This window comes from Bos indicus, chromosome 25 (assembly GCF_029378745.1).
Source record: "Bos indicus isolate NIAB-ARS_2022 breed Sahiwal x Tharparkar chromosome 25, NIAB-ARS_B.indTharparkar_mat_pri_1.0, whole genome shotgun sequence".
In the NCBI taxonomy this organism is placed as follows: Eukaryota; Metazoa; Chordata; class Mammalia; order Artiodactyla; family Bovidae; genus Bos; species Bos indicus.
The window spans coordinates 20,038,778-20,057,927 of NC_091784.1; the positions used below are offsets into that span (position 1 = coordinate 20,038,778).

General features: G+C 43.1%; 2 protein-coding genes across 4 annotated transcripts in view; one reads left to right on the forward strand and one right to left on the reverse strand.

The window, feature by feature from the left end:
* The window catches only part of DNAH3 (dynein axonemal heavy chain 3), a 254,086-nt gene extending 250,999 nt beyond the window's left edge, over positions 1-3,087 (reverse strand). For both annotated transcript variants that reach the window (XM_070779177.1, XM_070779176.1), the window contains exon 1: positions 2,957-3,087. The gene's annotated coding sequence lies outside the window, so the exon portion shown is untranslated. The remainder of the gene's footprint in view (positions 1-2,956) is intronic.
* Positions 2,518-18,870, forward strand: LDAF1 (lipid droplet assembly factor 1). 2 transcript variants are annotated; one of them, XM_019988219.2, is made up of 5 exons: positions 2,518-2,631; positions 5,373-5,569; positions 14,020-14,188; positions 16,537-16,675; positions 17,961-18,870. In XM_019988219.2, the coding sequence occupies exons 2-5, from the start codon at positions 5,474-5,476 to the stop codon at positions 18,040-18,042; spliced, it is 486 nt and encodes a 161-aa protein (XP_019843778.1). In that variant the 5' UTR covers positions 2,518-2,631; positions 5,373-5,473; the 3' UTR covers positions 18,043-18,870. The 2 variants fall into 2 exon arrangements, with proteins under 2 accessions (XP_019843778.1, XP_070635292.1); XM_070779191.1 differs by lacking the exon at positions 2,518-2,631 and adding an exon at positions 3,227-3,326.
* The last annotated feature ends 280 nt before the right edge of the window (positions 18,871-19,150 follow it).

The following is a 19,150-nucleotide window of genomic DNA, read 5'->3' on the forward strand; positions in this document are numbered from 1 at the left end:
GCCCATAGCCACTCAGCTAGGTCAATGGCAAAGTTGGAACTTGATTATGGTATCTGCTCCATGGTTTTAACCAAAAGCCTACATGTAGTCTTCAGAAAGATAGAAAATAAATAAAATATCTGCCAAAGACAATGAAAATTCCATCACCTCTCCTCTAACCCAGACCACCTCACTAGCACCAGAATTGTTTGCCGACTTAATCTGCTGTTCAGTAATTTCCAAGTGAGGATGCAGGCCTCAAATCCCTTAACTTCAAGCATATAGGGTTGCCAGATAAAATACAGGATGCCTACACATACTCATATGAAAAAGTTATCTGTTGCTCACTTGAAATTCAAACTGAACTGGGTGTCCTGTATTTTTATTCGCTAAATCGGCAATATGGGAGAAGAGGTCAGCTCAGTTCTAGGTTATCTTCATCTTTGTTAACAGTTTAGAGTCTCAATCTATTGCCGGAATTTTTCACATATTTCTAATTCAGGGTCCAGTGCTTCTGGCAGATCTTTACTGAGGCTGAAAATAGTTGCTTAGCCAGGATAAGTAACTGTGGAAAGGTGTAGAAGAAGCTGCACATGGCTTTATTTTATTGACCCATAACACAGCAAGAGCCAAGTCCTTGTGTTGCAAATAGATGCTAAGATTCCCACCATCAGGGAATATATAGTGTTGTACAGGAGTCAGCCAACACACAAGGAAGAGCAAAATCTGTCTGTCTGGGCGAAAATGGGAGTGGAAGGAATTAGAAGATTCACAGAGTCACCCCTAGATGGTATCCTTGAACAAAATTTCCAACAGAGGCCTGACAGCTTTCCAAAGCAACACCCACCAGGGAAGGAGGGGTTCAGTTATGTTCTAAAGGAAAAAACCCTCCAAAAAAAAATGATAATAATAAATAAATAACCAACCCTTTCCTGGGTGGGACAACCATCACACCTCAGCTGAACAAAAGGCATGAAACCAGACAGAACTGCCTGAAACGTAAAAATTTAGGGACACATCTGTTTGTCCTCCTATCTTCACCATTAGCATCTCCCTTTCTTGGCTCTTGCAGAGTTAGGAGTTAGAGTAGGATCCTTTAGCTTATTATTATTATATACCCTAAGCTTATTTCTCAATCCACTAGCCTGATTATTTCTAGAAGTATTAGTTGGTAGAACCAATACATCCTTGATGGATGGGCAGAATCAGTGAAAGAAGTAAAAACTGTATCACCTATTTGAAGTTGCGAATAGAGTAAATCTTTAAAGTTCTCATCACAAGAAAAAAATTCTGTCACTGTATATGGTGACAGATGTTAACTATGCTTATTGTGATGATTATTTTGCAATATAAACAAATATCAGATCATTGTCATACACCTGAAACTAATACTTATATGTCATATGTTATAGGCTAACTATACTGCAATTAAAAAAAAGAAAAAAAAAGAAACCAAATAACCTTGAAAAAATATAGATTAAAAAAAAAGCACGATACATTAAATATTTCTGGGCTCCTCCCATGTTCCTGATAAGTGCTAAGTTCTTTACAGCCATTATTTCACCAGTCCTCACTACAACCCTGTGATTGCTTTTCTCTTTCTTAAAGAGCTATTTTCCAGGTGGCTATTGACCCAAGTCACAGATGAAAGTAGATCAATACATGTCCCCGGATGGACGGAACCCGAGAACTGTGCAGTAGCGGACCAATTTCTCAAGTCTATCCTTCTCTCCATTTTATAGATGAAGTGGTCTCAGAGAGGTAACTCTTCCATGGTCACATAGTAAGAGTCTGACTTGGGACCAGAGTCTACCATTGTTGCGCCCCGGTTCACTGTCTTCACCAGTATGTTCTATGGCAGTTCTCAACCTAGACAACCGTGCAGGGAACATTTGCTGATGTTTGGTGACATTTTTGGTTGTTTGCAGGGAAGGAAAGCACTAGGGGCTGGAAGTCAGGTATGCTGCTAAACATCCTACAATGCATAGGACGGTCCCCTCAACACAGAACTTTTCTGCCCAAAATGTCAATAGCGCTGTCCCTTGAAAAACACTGCTATAGGGCTGGATTTCAGGTCAGGGAACATGCGTTCTGGCTCTGGCTTAGACGTTTTCATGTATAAAATGGAGACACTAATCTAACAGTTTTTAAGGATCTCATTGGCTCATGATGTTTGCATTTGAGAAGTAATGGTGAAAACCTTCCAGTCAAGGAACCGTCTCATCACTTGTCTGTCCTGAGCTCCAGAGATGCTTCCAGAAGAGGTAGCTCAGGGTATTTAGGCAGAAGCCCTAAGACCCTGTGAAAACCCATTCATACCTGCCAGTTCACCTGTCTCAGAGATGACCCTCACTACAAGCCAAGAGTGTAGGAACGTCAACTCTCTCTGAGCCTTAGTTTCCTCACGTGCTCCTCGCTCCGGTTTCTCCCGGAAGCTCCAAAATACTGAAGGAGGCAGCCCTGGGAGAGCGGCAGGGAGCTGCAGCCGAGAGAAGGGGAGGGGCGGCGAAAGGAAGGGGAAGAGCGGGGCGGGGCCACGCGGCGGGGGGGCGTGGCTGGCTGGGGCGCAGGCCGGGGCTGAGGCTCAAGCGCCGACCCCGCGGCTCCGTCAGATCTGCTTTGCTCCTCCTGCACCGCGGCCCCGGGGACCAGGTGAGAACTTGGGCGTGGGGGACCGAGGGCCCTGGATGGCTAGACCCCTGGGCCGCGCTGGACAAATGGAGGAGCGCGGGGGCGGTGGGTTGAAAGGGGAGTCGGTGACATACACACACACACGGAGTCCTATCCTTCCCGGCCGCTGCTAGACACACACACACACCCCTACTACTAAGGGAGGTCTCATCCCTCCCAGCCCCTAAGACACACACAACACACACGCTCCTACACCTGCTACTGCTTTCGGTAAAGGATTGCCACCCCTGTCCCACCCTGAAGGCCCTTCCCTTTCTTGGGAAACCCGGTTGGGAAGTCTCCACACCTCCTCTTCAGGAATCATCAAAACGGATGCCCTCATCCCTACGGGGTCCCCCTGCCCCGTCACTGCAGGGTGTATCAAAGGTGGATTTTCCTCCCCTGATTAATGACGGGGTACTCGGTGCCACTTCTCTCCATACCGGCTGGAACGTTCAGGGTTTCCGTTTGTCCCGGGAGGGGCGGGCGAGGAAGAGAGGGGGGCTTTTAGCGGGTGGGCCGTGGAAGGGAAAGGGCGGGTTGGCTTGTGTTTTCCTGGCTCAGCCCGGAAGGCCCGGAGAAGGCAGAGGCGGGAACTGTGCGCTGCGTCGGATTAATGGGTTGCCCCCTTCCCTCCTCCTGAGACCTGTCTTTGCTTAAGGAGGCCCCTCCGAGGAGTGAGTGACTAGGGGGGCTGGGGATTGGTGGCCAGCTGTGGCCGATGGCTTTCTACCCACGCTATCCACATTGAACTTCCCAAACCGGTCCGGATGGCCCTGGGTTTCCAAGGCCCTGGGAACCAGTGACGGGAGCTGGGCTTGTTCCTGCCCGTTGCAGATTTGAGATTAGGGGAGTTGAGTGCTGGGAATATGGCCAATTCTAATCTGTGCCAGCTGCAGCTTCAGAGACAGAATATAGGGATGAAGGATCTAGTCCTGTCCAGTCCGGAGGATTCCTGTTTCACAAAAGGGATTGTAGCAGACAGTCTCTAGCTGGGTGATTAAAAATGTGCTTTAATTTGCTACTAGACCCTAATGGAGAAGGAAATGGCAACCCACTCCAGTCTTCTTGCCTGGAGAATCCCATGGACAGAGGAGCCTGGTGGGCTGCAGTCCATGGGGTCGCAAAGAATCGGACATGACTTAGCGACTAAATAACAACAATAGACCCGATAGATATTAGAAGATGCGTCATCCCTGGTGGCTCAGTGGCGAAGAATCTGCCTACAATGTGGGAGATGCGGGTTCCCTCCCTAGGTTAGGAAGATCCCCTGGAGAAGAACTCCACTATTCTTGCCTGGGAAATCCCATGGACAGAGAAGCCTGGCAGGGACCCCAAGTCCATGGGGTCCCAAGATTCCACATGCCACATGACTTAGCGATTAAACCACCATCATCACTTCCCATCTCACATAATTACCACGTGGGATGTTGAGTATGGTAAATAAATATGAACATCTCTCAGTTAATTTTGTCCACTGTAATAGAATCTTTTAGCATTTGTGCTATAGGTCAGGAGATAAGTTGTAAGGAATAATGGAAAAGATATCTCTGTGTCCAGCCCAGCCTTACAGTGTTGTTCTGGAAAATATAAAATAACAATGTATTTGTTTATATAAAAATTAAAAAGGGTTTAAAAGATAGATATATAATTTAACAAACAGCTTTTATTATTGGGACAGTCCTGGAAATTCCAGGCCATTGAGTCACAGAGTATAATTGTGGCAAAGTTTGTCCCTCTCTTGTTATGGAAATGAGACTTACAAGTAAATAGAGAGTAATTTATGGCACAATGTAATTGGGAGCCAACCTATTTAGTGTGGGTAGTAAATAAAGAAATTGGCCACTGTCATACGTTTGAGAAGGCTTTCTGGCAAAAAAAAAAAAGGCAGTGGGACTGGAAATAGTGTCTTCAGCCTTACTTTCTTCCGTATTCTTTTCAGCATTTTATCAGGCTAAAAAACCTAAGCTCTCAGAGATAATACCATTAACATTTTGTTATATGTGCATCTAGATCTTTTATTTTACTGTGGATATATGTATTTTATATTATGGATATATACATAAAATATGTAACAATCGGTATTTTATAATTTTTTCACATCATAGATATATTTTCATTAAATAAATATCAACATCATCTTAATGGCTATACAGTACTCCATTGTATGAATTTATCATTATTTAGCCTGGAAACTCCCATGGATGGATGAGCCTGGTAGGCTGCAGTCCATGGGGTCGCTAAGGGTCGGACATGACTGAGCGACTTCACTTTCACTTTTCACTTTCATGCATTGGAGAAAGAAATGGCAACCCACTCCAGTGTTCTTGCCTGGAGAATCCCAGGGACGGGGGAGCCTGGTGGACTACTATGTATGGGGTTGCACAGAGTCGGACACGACTGAAGCGACTTAGCAGCAGCAACAGCAGCAACCTAGTTCCTATCAGTAGACAACTTCTTCCTGTTGTTTTACTATTAAGTATGTATTGTAAACAGATAAAATCGCACATCCTTTTGGCATGTTTTGATATGACTGATTGCTTCCTTCAGGTTCCTGGAAAATAAATTTTTGGGTCAAGGTTTGTACAATTTGATATTTTGATGGATATTGCCCAGTTACCCTTCATCTTTTTGCCCATCAGTGTGTGAGGACAGTAGAAGCCCTCGTTGGGTCAATTGAGTGAAGACCACTAATGGTTTGAGATACTTTTCATTTCCTCCAGTGACAACAAGAGACAAGGTGACATGAGAGATTGGACTGTGCCCTGCATTGAAGAGCTTCCTGGTAGAATTAATCCTTAAAGAGACTGAAGTGGGTTTCAGGATGGCGAAAGAGGAGCCCCCGAGTACTTCAAAGGACTTGCAGGAGCTGCAGAGGAAGCTGTCTTTGCTGATAGCATCTGTCCAGAGTAACTCAAAGGTCAGTTTCTAATCAGAGCACATAATGGAAAATTCCAAAATAACACTAGCTTAACACCATAGAAAATTATTTCTCCCTTAAGTAGGAGAAATTTGGAGATAGGTCAGAATCTTTCTAACTCACCACCATGTCATGTTTAAGTTGTGACCTTCAAACTCACTGACCAAGATGACTGCTAGAGTATCAGCCATTGAATCCACATTCGAGGCAGTAAGATGTTGTGGGGAGAAAAAGACTTGCAAGCCACCTCCAATTTAAGGAGACTTCCTAAAAGTCACACATACACAAACTTCCAGTTGCATCTCACAGACCAGAATTTAGTTTTCTGATCATCCCTTGTAGCAAGTGTGATTCTTTAGTTGGAGAGCGTCTATGGGGTCACACAGAGTCGGACATGACTGAAGCGACTTAGCAGCAGCAGCAGAGGCAACTCGCAGTCTGTGCCACAGATACCATCCTTTTGTTTTGTTATAATTTTGACCTGTTACCCTAAAAATGAGAGACTACTAGAGTCCAGTGTTTCACTAGAAACCCAGTGTCCAATGTAAATGTGACATAGAACACATATGTAACTTAAAATTATCTAGTAGCCACATTTTAAAAGTAAAAAAAATTAGGTGAAATTAATCTTAATAGTTATTTTACTAAACCTGATACATCTAAAATATATCATTTTAACATGTAATCATTATAAAAATATTAATGGTAAAAGTTATTGAGATGTTTTATATTCTTTTTATACTAAGTCTTTGAAATCAGTGTGTATTTTACTAGTAGCTAGTTCCATTTGAACTAGCTACTTAACAAGTGCTCAGTAGCCATTCAATGGCAGTGAGACTTGAGACAGTATATTTTGGTTTCTTGAACTTTTATATCTATTGTTTTCTTCCATATGTCTTTCAGTATTTTTTCAGGGGAAAAAAACAGCTCTCAGAGATAATATTATTAACATTTTGTTGAATGTCCTTCTAGACTTTTTTCTATGCAATATACCCATAAAATACATATATGTATGTAACAAAGTGAGCTGGTTGATGATCTGATTTTTGTATTCGATGCCACAGTTCCACTAGGATCTCTTTGAGGACCCACGCCTTTGTAGTCTAGAGCAGTATACTCTATAGGGATCTTTTCTGAACTCATCCCAAAATGCCTCTGGCACTCTGTGCATTTAGCAAGCTATTTTTAGATGAGACAAGTAACTTTCTAGTCAGCAGGCTGAGATTCTTATTACTAATGTTAGTGAGAAATGTGCTCATATTCATCTACATTTTCAGTTGATTCTCATTATCTGTGTTGGTTTTGTTGACTCACCTCAGGCATTGCACCATTCCAGTTGCATCTCACAGACTGGTTGAACCATTGCTCAAATGGGAAATAGGTTCTGGCAAACTTCTGGTGCCAACATTTTCATCAGCCAATAAAACCATAGCCTGTTTTGTGTGTCTTTGTTTAAAGGCACCTTTATCCTATACATACTGTTGATTTATTAAGATTGAACTCCAGGCCAACAGCCTATACTATATAGGCAGCTGTATCTCTTGCCTGAATGAAGTTTGTCTGGTATTTGCATTTTCTCTATAAGGCACATCACAGCCTTCTTATTCCTAGGAATACAAGCTAGTACTGCTACACGTTTTAAATGGGAAAATCACCACCACCAACAAAAGAAACCCATAAAAATGCAGAAAGAGGTGGCAGTAAATATACCATGGAAAGGACAGTTGTATAAAGAGCTGAAACAAGAAGCCAGTGTTAACCTAGTTTGACCTCAGATGGGAGCATATGCCTCAGGTGGTTCATGGTTTCCACTGCTGTATGCATGCCCATGAAAGCACCTTAAAGTGTTGATTTGGGGGTTACAAATCAATTTTAGTGAGTAGGCAAGTTCACAGATAAGGATTCTGCAAACAGTAGGAATTGACTGTACATTAATTAACCGTGGTTGAGCACTTACTATATGCCAGGCACTGTGCTAGGCACTTGGCATGTCTTAACTTATTTAATATTCACATCTACCTTCTAAGGTAGGCATTTCAAAGCATATGAACTCTGACTTCTTGACATTTCTTCGTTTTTTCACATTAGATCCTCAGCCATAGTCAGTGGAGTCGGTTTGGACTAGATAACTTCCAGGGCAGTCGACTCCCAGGATGAGGGATGGGTCATCAGTTAGCTCAGCCTTGATGTTCTTCAGATAGTCCTGAGGTAGAGTACTTTCTGTTAAATGTTTAAATTATACTAATTGAATTAATTAGTATTGTGTTTACTAAAGTAATATTGGCAGACGAAGGAAGGGGAATCACCTGTAAACCCATCACTGATAAATCCAGTCGTGGTATTATCATTGTTGTTTTTGTTATTATTAGGCCTCTTCAGTATGTAATTTTTAGATACAGTATTTTTAATTATGGCAGATGTAGTTCTATATTTTTGTTTGATATTGTATATTGGTGTTTTTTCTAGATTGAAGCATAGGTCTTCCTACCAATTGCTTTTTGTGGTAGTAGAAACTTCCCTCAGATTGATATACCATAATTTACATAGTCATCCCCTTGCTTCAATGATATTTAGGTGATTTCTTTGTCCTAAGTAATTTATATCCTTAGAGTTCATAAGCCCTTTGAGTTCCAGATAAGAATAGATGGTTTCCAGATTGAGTGTTTGTGAAACAACTCCATCATTTCTTTTAGGAAACCTCTCGAACATAAAGTCTTAATGTCTTACTTTTAGGCTGACAGAGTCAGAAACCTGCCCAAAATAGCTTAAACAAACAAACAGTGGAACCTGCCAGAACTTTGGGGAAATGTAAGGCTGTCGCAGAAGCCAAAGGCAAGAAATAGCAGGGCGGAGCCTCAGGAGGGGTTAAAATGGTCAGGCAGGTCACTGGGGTCAGAGGTAACTCTCAATACCCTCTCTTGAACCGTACCTCATTATAACTTTTCCTTGTATATCAGCTTCATTCTTCTCTCTCTGCAGCCTGGCTTCCTTTGCTGTTCTCTTCACTTGGGCAGACACACTTGCCCAAGACAGTACCTTTAACTCCCCATGTTTCCTCCAGTTCCCAGCTGAAGCCCTCTGTGGGACTTCATCTTGAGAGTGCTTGATTCCTAGGAGCAAGAATCTGCTTGACCAAGTCACCTATAACCAGGGAGATGGCAGCTGGGCTGGGACTTTTCATTTCATGGGTATAAACATGGCTTCAGGGGTATACCCCTGGTGTGGGAGGGGGCAATTTCCAGAGAGGAGGGAAGAGAGAGAGAGAATGGGCTGGGCAGATACTGCTCCCCAACCCCGCCCTGTCAGTGATATCTCCATGTGGATTACCTGTGACAAAATAGTTTTGCTCTCATGCTGGCCCTTTCCTTCCACAAAGGATGTTTTTGAATGACCTCCTTTGCATCTGGGTCCCAATCCTGAATTATAGGACCATAATCTAGAAGAAACTATCACATAGAACCTTGGATTTGTCATTACCAGTGATTTTAAATGATCCTGATCCCTCTGCCCTCCAGAGCCCTTCTGGTAGCAAAGGACAGTGGATACTGATTATTTTTTTCATTCTCGGACCAGGGAATTAGCCTGTCTTCTAAATAGTTCCAGGTGGAGGCTTTATGTCCTTAAACACTGGCCACGTTGTCCCTACTTTGGAACCTCCCATACTCATGTGTGCATTTTAAAATAAGTCATCTTTGTCCGACCTTGGGCTAGTTGCTCAGACTCACTGACTCTCTATCTCATCTTCTCTAAAATAAGCAATGCCAGGCTCATAGATTTGTTGTGAGGATGATCTCAGATGCTATTTGAGAAGGCCTTAGCACAGAGTCTGGCACTTAATGGTGCCAGTCTGTTCCAACTTTGCATTCCTGGGTTATTCAGCACTGCACCATGCCTGTAAAATCTTGATTAGAATACCTGGATCTGTTTCAGGGTAGGGATGGAAAGTGTTCCTGAGTGATAAGCTCTCCTACTTTCTGTCCTTCCATTGTATCACCCTCTGTTGCCTGGGAGAATGAAAAGTTAATGGCTATATTCTAATTCCCAAATTTAAGTAATGTTAAATTTTCCCTTGTTACCTATCTCGTAGCATTGTAGACAGAAATAGGGAGTTTATTGAAAGTCCTTAAAATAGTACTTGGCACTTGAGTATTTAATGAATATTCTCTATTATTATTAGGCATAACTGAATCATATCTTCCCCTTCTGGGACAGACTGTCAGAGCAGGGCCATCCTCCTTAAGGGAAGACGATTGCTGGACTTAATTGTGTGCATCTCAAATTGGTCTCTCTGCATATCTGAATGACTTTATATTTTTTGGTTGTAGGCCCCAGATTTAGAAGAGGTTAAGAAAAAATTAGATTTCTTTAAGGACTGTAAGTAGTCCCTTCCTGCATTTCTCCTCTTGGATCCCCATGCCAGACGGTCCTGTTGATTTTTCATTCTTCATTCCTCTTTCATACAGCATCTCCTCCTCCTCTGCCATCAACCTAGTTTTGGCCATCATTATCCCTTGCTAGTTTCCCTGCAAATCTTCCTTGTTGCCTCTTCCACAGGACTGCCAGGTTCATCTTTTTTAAAAAATTATTCCTTTGAATCTAAAAAAATGGTGCATATGAACTTGTTTGCAGGGCAGGGATAGAGATGCAGACATAGAGAATGGACGTGGACATGGGGGAATGGGAGAGAGAGACAAACTGAGAGAGTAGCATTGACATGTATATGCTCAGTCAGTTCAGTCACTCAGTCGTGTCCGACTCTTAGCGACCCCATGGACTGCAGCACGCAAGTCTTCCCTGTCCATCACCAACTCCCGGAGCCTACTCAAACTCACGTCCATTGCATCCGTGATGCCATCCAACCATCTCATCCTCTGTCGTCCCCTTCTCCTCCCGCCCTCAATCTTTCCCAGCATCAGGGTCTTTTTCAGTGAGTCAGTTCTTTGCATCAGGTGGCCAAAGTATTGGAGTTTCATCTTCAACATCAGTCCTTCCAATCAATATTCAGGACTCATTTCCTTTAGGATGGACTGGTTGGATCTATATGCTATGACGTGTAAAATCATGTTGGATATATATGCTACCATGTGTAAAATAGCTAGTGGGAAGCTGCTGTGTAGCACAGGAAGCTCAGCTCAGTGCTCTGTGATGACCTGGAGGAGTGGGATGGAAGAGTGGGAAGGAGGCTCAAGAGGGACTGGATATTTGTATACTTATGGCTGATTCATGTTGTACAGTGGAAACTAGCACAACATTGTAAAGCAGTTATATGCCAATAAAAATATTAAAATGTTTACATTAGTCAAAAAAATTATCCCTTTGGTTGTATGACAGTCTGGCCCAAAAGCCAGCAGTTTGCTTCTTATTTTTTCTAGATAAAGTTTGAGTGAGCACTTTCCAATATAAATAGGATGTGAGCCACATATATAGTTTAACATTTTCAAGTAGTCATATTAAGAAACATAAAAAGAACTGTGTAAAATTAATTTTTAATAATATATTTTATATAACCCAATATATACACAACAATATAATTTCAACATATAATCAATATTAAAAAAGCATTGGTGAGATATCTTATTTTTAAAAAAATTTTTATTTTTTAATTGGTGGAAAACTGCCTTACAAGTTTGTGTTTCTGCCATACAGCAATGCAAATTGGTCATAATTATGTATATATATATATACACATATATATATGTGTGTATGCCTTCCCTCCTGAGCCTCCCTCACCTCCCCTCATCTCACCCTTCTAGGTCATGAAGCATTCTTTTTTAAATACACTCAGTGCACCTCTCAATTCACATGCTAATTTTCCATTGGAAATACTTGGTCTCTATTCAAATTTCATAAAATTTATAATTGAAAAACTATTTGAAACATACCCAACTCGTTTGAAATATAATTAACTTTTTTCAATGACTGAATCAAGTAGCAATTTTTAAATTCAGATTCAAAATCTAGTTTATTGGTCACACTAGCCATGTATCAGGTGCTCAGGGCCACATGTGGCTACTGTACTGGAAAGTCTGGGTATGAAGTCCTAAGCCTGGAATTCTGGTGTTCCAGCCTCATCTGCTCCTCCCCACTGTGATTGCTGGGTCTTTTGTTTATGAGGATCAGAGAGAACAGTTTATTCTGCCAGATGACTTCTAGGGGTTTACTCGGTGTCTGTGGATTAGAGCTGGAAGGCAACCAAGATCTGGGGCAGCTCGAAGGACTAGCCCCACTCCCACGACCCCTCTGCCTCTGTCTCACCTCTAACAGCCCTAACCAGAAGATCTCACTGAGTTCTGATGCTGGAGTATCCACACTGGGTATTTCTAGCTCAGAGGCAGATTCTCTGACAAGAGAAGCTGAATCGCAAAGTCTCAGATAGCTTTTGTCAGAAAGGAGTAGCTGGAGGCGGTGTAGCCAGTGTATATTATGCCATTTTGTGGCCGGGCAGGAAGTAAAGTTTGTCAATACTGAAGCCCCAAGACCGACAGCTGTGGCTTCTTAAAACAGCCTTTTCTAGTTAAACGGAGTGAGTCCTGTGCTTTTTCGTCATCAACTTGAACTATAGAACCCTCATGCCTTCCAGCTTGCCTCCAACTTCTGCATTTGAATCACTTGGGTGAACAAGTCATTTAGGAGCATGTGTTTTGATTAGTGGCACCCATGATCACTGTAGCTTAAATTATATCTTCAATTTACCTGCCGGCCTACACGGCCCAAAGGAAGGACCATGTTTGATGGGGAAGAGTTCCGGAATGATGGAGGCTTCAAGGGAATGGGAACTAGCATGCCAGCACTGAGGAGAGAGAGGGCATGGAGCCTAAGAAGATGAGGGAAGCCTTTCCTTGTGCGAGTGCTGTAAGGAGAGAGCAGATTAGCTGAGATGGCGTGGTCAGGCTGTCTCGCCCGTGTGCTCTCGCTCTTGCCCCATATTTTGTAAATGATTATCTAACAGCTGAGATCACTTATAGCACTGCGCATGTGCCTCACAAGGTACTTGCTTGGCCATGGGCTACTTTTGTTCTCTAATCATATTTAAGCTCCACCTGGCAAGCCCTTGAGGCTGTGCTGTGTTGTGTTGTATTGGGGTGTGTGTTATGATGTGTTGTGGTTATGTTATGCTATATCTGCTACAATGGCTCCTGTGCCAGCCTGGAGAGAGAAACGTGTCTGCAGTTCCTACGGCTCTTCGAGTTTTCTCCCAGCTTCCCCGCTGTCTCCTTGCCTACCATGGATTCAGCGAACAGTGAGATACAGTAAGACAGATACTGAGGGCCTGCTTTGTATTAAAGCAGCCTTCCCGCACTGAGCCAGCTCCAGAAACCGTTTTGCCTAGTGGAGGAAGATAACCTACCTATTAACACAGCATAAGCTCTCAGCAGTCATCAGGCTGTGGCCTGACTGCTATCAAGTTGATGACATAACATTTTCTCCTAATGAAATGGCAGCCATTGCAAATGTGACATCCAGAATGAAAGATTTAGCTTTGAATGCCTAGATTTTGCCACTTGGAAGCCATGTGACTCTACATGATTCATTTCATCCCCACTGTTTCTCAAACTTTAATGTGTGTACAGATCACCTGGTGCTCTTGTTAAAAAACAGAACCTGATTTGTCACATCTGGATCGGGGCCCAAGATGCTGCATTTCTAACAAGCTTCCAGGAACTTCCCTGTCAGTCCAGTGGTTAAGACTTCACCTTCCAATGCAGGTGTGGGTTTGATCCCTGGGTGGGGGGCTAAGATCCCACATGCCTCCTGGCCAAACTAAATAAATAAAACAGAAGCGATATTGTAACAAATTCATTAAAGACCCTCCCCCGCCCCCCCCCCCAAAAAAAAGAACCCAGGAAACAAGCTCCCAGGTGATGCCAAGTAGCCAGGACTTAACATCCCTCAGTAGCCTCAGCTGTGAGGTAAGCAGCCATTTGTACATATGTTGAAGTGAAGTGTTAGTCACTCAGTCGTCCGACTCTTTGCAACCCCATGGACTGTAGCCCTCCAGGTTCCTCTGTCCATGGCATTCACCAGGCAGGAATACTGGAGTGGGTTGCCATTCCCTTCTCCAGGGGATCTCCCCAACCCAGGGATCAAACCCCCGTCTCCCTGCATCATGGGCAGATTCTTTACCATCTGAGCCACCACATCAGAGCATATGCTGAGCATGTCTTCCGAGAGGGTGTGTGTGAAGCAGTAGAGCAGTAGTGCCTGGGTCTTTCCTTCTTTCACAAGACTTGAGGTTGGGTGGGCCCTCAAACTTACCCCTGTCCTGTCCTGTCCCAGCTGCCTTAAGTTGTTGCTGGGGCAACTCATGTCTTGGGAGGATTATTATTGTTGACTTCTTACCAACGGGCCTTCCACCCTTATGACCTTGGCTTATACTTCCTGCAGCTCAGGCAAATTCATCAACCTGGTCAGACATGGCTTTCACACCCGCTCTTCTGCTTTGTCCACAGGTGGTTTCCTTTATGAAGTCTCCAGTGGGTCAGTACCTGGACCGGCATCCTTTCCTGACCCTCACCTTGCTGGTATTTGTTGCTTTGTCAGCCGTTCCTGTCGGTTTCTTCCTGCTCCTCGTGGTGCTTACCTCCCTGGCTGCTTTTGTGGGAGTCATATTACTGGAAGGTATCCTACTCAGTTACTCACCCTCTTAGAAAATGACTCAGGGCACCTGCCATTGCTGTCAAATGTTGCTGTTCTTGTCAAAGTCACATCAACCAAGGCAGCTTGTCAGAGTAGTTAAAACATGGACTCTGGAGTCTGTTAGAATCCCACCTCCCCCAGCGTGATTTTAGACATGTTGTTAACTCTCTCTGAGCCTCAAATTCCTCATATGCAAGATAGGGATGTAATAATACTGTCTCAGAGAATTGTGAGGATTGAAACCTACAGTTCTATAAAGTACTTAGCACGGTCCTTGACACAGAGTAGCTTCTCCATGAATGCTAACTGTTGTCATTAAACAGAGAAGCCGTTCACTCAACAGTTATTGAGCATCTATTGCATGCCAGGTGCCTTGCTGTGTATTGAGGGTCTCCTTCACCTTTCCTCCCGAAGTCCCACTGCCTGTTGTCAGCTTCTCCCTGGGTTGCTAAGTTAAAATTACTGAGAAAGTAAATCTGATTGGCTCAGTTTGCCTTTTCAAACCAGATCACAATCCACAAAGAGATGTTTGCCATTTCTTTGTGGTGGTTAGCCATCCTTTGAAAAATACTGATCTAGGATTTTGTGAATCTTTATTGAAAAGGCAGCACACCTGTTTACTTTCTCTACTTTCCTTCCTTTCCATGGTGCGTCCCTGAAACTGTCACTGTGGAGTACCAGGTGGGCAATTTGAGCACTTATGAGGCAAGGGGAAGGAGGTCTGCCATGCAGCATTTGCCATGTTATTAATTCTACATTGGAAGGGGAAATTTGGCTATGAGGGAGGCAAGAGGAAGTGTGCTGAGCAGACAGAAAATACCACAGACTGTCACGTGTGTGATGGTTATTGTCATGCCATCACTTAGAGGAAGTTGTTATATTCCTTTTACAGATGAGTGAAACTAGAACTCTAAGGAAGCCCAGGAACTCACACTATAAATCCTTAACTAGGCTCAAACTCAATCATGTCAACTATAAAAAGCCGTGCTCTCTCTGTAGTACCTTTTACTATTTTCCCCCATATATCCTGTATTATAAAAATGTATTTGCTCTGCACTTAGATGCTAACTCATTAATATTCCCATTAAAATAATGATAGGTAAAATGATCATTCAGACCTTACAGTTACTGCATAATGGTTGCCAGGTGGGGTTGTAAAAGATGTAATCAAAAGTTATGTTTAGATTTTACTTTATTTAGCCTGCATAGCCTTTATTTCCATAGGTTGCAGGTAAGTGCGAATTATAGTATTTGTTAGGCACTTTGAAACATTGGACATAATTTACCACCCTTATTACTGCCTTGGCTAACTCCTTCTCGAGGATTCTACTGGGAGTCCATCCCTGACTTTGAGGGTGAAGTGAAAGTGAAGTCGCTCAGTCATGTCCGACTCTTTGTGACCCCATGGACGGTAACCTACCAGGCTGTGCGGTCCATGGGATTTTCCAGGCAAGAATACTGGAGTGGGCTGCCATTTCCTTCTCCAGGGGATCTTCCCAACCCAGGGACTGAACCCGGGTCTCCTGCATTGCAGACAGACACTTTACTGTCTGAGCCACTTGAGGGTGAGGGGGTTTCAAATTCAAATACCCATGGGCAAGGCAGATAGCAGAAGTGAGCAAAGCAGTCCAAGAATGATACAGTTGGGTACAGTGGGGCCTGGAGGAAACTGGAAGGCCAGTCAATTGGTGCCATGCAACAATGCTTATGTGGGTATTGAGATTGCCTCCTTTTTTAAGCAATGCCAGAAGTCTGGATTTTTATGGGAAATCTCCTCACTTCAGTTCAGTCACTCAGTTGTGTCCAGCTCTTTGCGACCCCATGAACTGCAGCATGCCAGGTCTCCCTGTCCATTACCAACTCCCGGAGTCTACCCAAACTCATGTCCATTGAGTCGGTGATGCCATCCAACCATCTCATCCTCTGTTGTCCCCTTCTCCTCCTGCCCTCAATCTTTCCCAGCATCAGGGTCTTTTCCAATGAGTGAGCTCTTTGCATTAGGTGGCCAAAGTATTGGAGTTTCAGCTTCAACATCAGTCCTTCCAATGAACACCCAGGACTGATCTCCTTTAGAATGGACTGGTTGGATCTCCTTGCAGTCCAAAGGACTCTCAAGAGTCTTTTCCAACACCACAGTCCAAAGGCATCAATTCTTCTGCGCTCAGCTTTCTTTATAGCCCAACTCTCACATCCATACATGACCACGGGGAAAACCATAGCCTTGTCTAGATGGACCTTTCTGGATTAACTTGTTTTAAACCCATTGGTATGGGGTTTGGCATCTTCAGTCTGTTTTAGATGGATGATTCTTTTGACACACCCTCCTCTAGGACTGGTCATCTCTGTGGGCGGCCTCGCACTGCTCTGTGTCCTCTGTGGCTTGGGCTTTGTGTCACTCGTCATGTCAGGGACAATCATGGTGTCCTACATGGTAATCTCCAGCCTCATCAACTACTGGTTTTCTCTCAGGTAAGTGCATGTCAGTGCAGTAATCAATCTTTACCATTTGGGTAGATTTCCACAAATAACACCCTAACCCTGGTCACATCACACTCAGTCTCCAAAGCTAGGAGGTGCCTAGTATCCTCACCTCTCTTCTTATGGAGAAGTGAGGTTTCCTTCTCAATTTTTTTTTTTTTTAAATTATCAGGTAGTAAGGTAGTAATGCTTTGGTGGCAAATAATGAAAAACCTAAATAGATACTAGCTTAAACAAATAGGAATTTATTTTTATTGCATAGCAAAAAGCTGGCGATAGCTCAGTACTGGCACAGAGCCAACCCAGTGTCCTCAAGGTACCAGGCACCTTCCGCTTTTCTGTGTTGCTCCATTGACCTGTCACCTCATGACCACAAGAAAGCTGCTGTGGCCCTGGCTCCACCAACCACATTCAAGGCAGGATGAAGGGAGAAATAAATGAGTCCTCTCTCACCAATTGAGTATGATCTTTTTTATCAAGTAAATGACATCTTTCCCAGAACCTCCCCCTTTCTTACCCCAAATGACCTCATTGGCTGGAATTTTGGCAGATGGCCATTCTAAACTGGAAGGGAGGCTGGGAAATGGAGTACACACCCACAAGGAAAAAAGCTTTAAGAATGTGTGTTGGTCAGCCAAGCTCTGGTGTGTGCTGTAGTTCCCCACCATGTGGTATCAGTGTTAGGAAGGCTACTTGAAATTCAAAGAGAATCCATGTTGCCAGTTATGTCAATATCAATAGTGTTACCTCCGCTCTCACTTTCCTCTGAAACCTATCATCACTGGGATGAAAAAAGACAGACTTAGTTCTCTTCCCCTACTACATCTCCCTTCTGTTAATAATGTAAAGAAATAGTTAATTAGGATTTGGTGATAGGGGTCTGAATCCCAGCTATGCCATTTTTTAGCTGTGTGGTCTTGAACTAGCTATCCAACATCTCTGCTCTCAGTTTTCTTTCATGGGTTAAACAAGGCTACTCCTTGCTCTGCCTCTCTCACTGGATTGTTGTAAGGACACAAACAGTAGTTGGAGAAAATGTAATATCCAAACTAGAACAGGGAAAAGGATCATAACCTCTACCCCTAACTCAGGCATTTTAACCTCTTGTGTCCCCAATTTCCTCATCTGTAAAGTTAGTGTAGCCCCAAATCTGGTGTGGTTACAAGAAGTGGCCAAAAATAAACCAACAAAGAATGTCATTTATTCAGTCGTGTACACTCAACATTGCTCTTTAAAGAGGCCTTAGAACTAATCATTTCCTCTTGTTACCAAACAGGCTGTTGCCGCAACACAACTCCAGTGGTGACTGTCCGCTGGCCGTGAAGTCTGCACACATAGAGGGGCTCTACCAGGAATGACCAGCTGAATGGAACCAAAGGTTTTATTCAAACACCTCTGGAATATTGTTGGATCTTTGCCCCTTAGGATTATGACTTAGAAGGGACTAGGTAGTTAAACACTTCCTGGAGGTATCCTTTAGCTTTTTTACTTATTTGTTGGGTCCTACAGTAGACGGTTTTGGAGATCTTGCTGCTCTGGGTCAGTTCCATTAGCTGACCCACCTTCACAAGGAGAATCAGCAAAGAATCCCATTGACTTGGTGGCTCTTCGATCCTCTCATCGCCTCCCCAGAGATGCAGACCTGACCTTGGCAAGGTTCTGAGCCTCTACAGGCCAGTGACCTGATTCCCAAAGGCTCAGATCTTGTATCTGAAGTCCAGTTTGGGTAACCATAGATTGTTTTTACTTTTTATTTCTTTTTAATGAGAGCTGCTTATTTCTTCACCCATTTGAAAAAAAAGGAAGGGGGGTGGGGAATCCAAAACAGAACGAGCTCTTCTGTCTTATGAGCCTCTTATCAGAAATATAAATAGCATTTGGGAATAATGGCCTCTCAGACAAAGTTAGAAAATAGAGTCCAATCTTATCCTTTTGGCCAAGAGCTTTTTTTCTAAGGCTAAAGGTATCGTTTCCACCATTGAATACTGTTCAGTGATGTTACTCTTTAAAATATTTGCACTTGACACTTTTGTATTGTATTAAGGAAGTTGTCTTGTTAAGCCATTTCTTCAAAAAGTCCTATGCAAATGCTAAACAACTACAAAAATTTTTTAAATCCTTTGGGGTTTCTACTTAAGTAGTTTATTTGCTATGGTACTTTATTAAATAAATATTTATTTAGATGAGCTTTTTTTCTTTACTCTTTATTTCAGAATTCTCTCTAGACATCATACCCATTCATTCCTTCTGTGTCAATTTAATGGCAGATCCTGGGTAATAAGGCTTTTCTAGTTGCTAGTGGTAGACACTCAACTCAAAATGGCTTTAAAAAATGGAAGTAGAGGGGGAAGAGATTCATTTCACTGAAATAAAATGCCAAGAGGTGGGTCTTTAGACACTGCTGGATCCAGGGCTTAAGTGATGTCATTAAACATCTATCTCTCTTCATCTCTCAGCACCACTTTT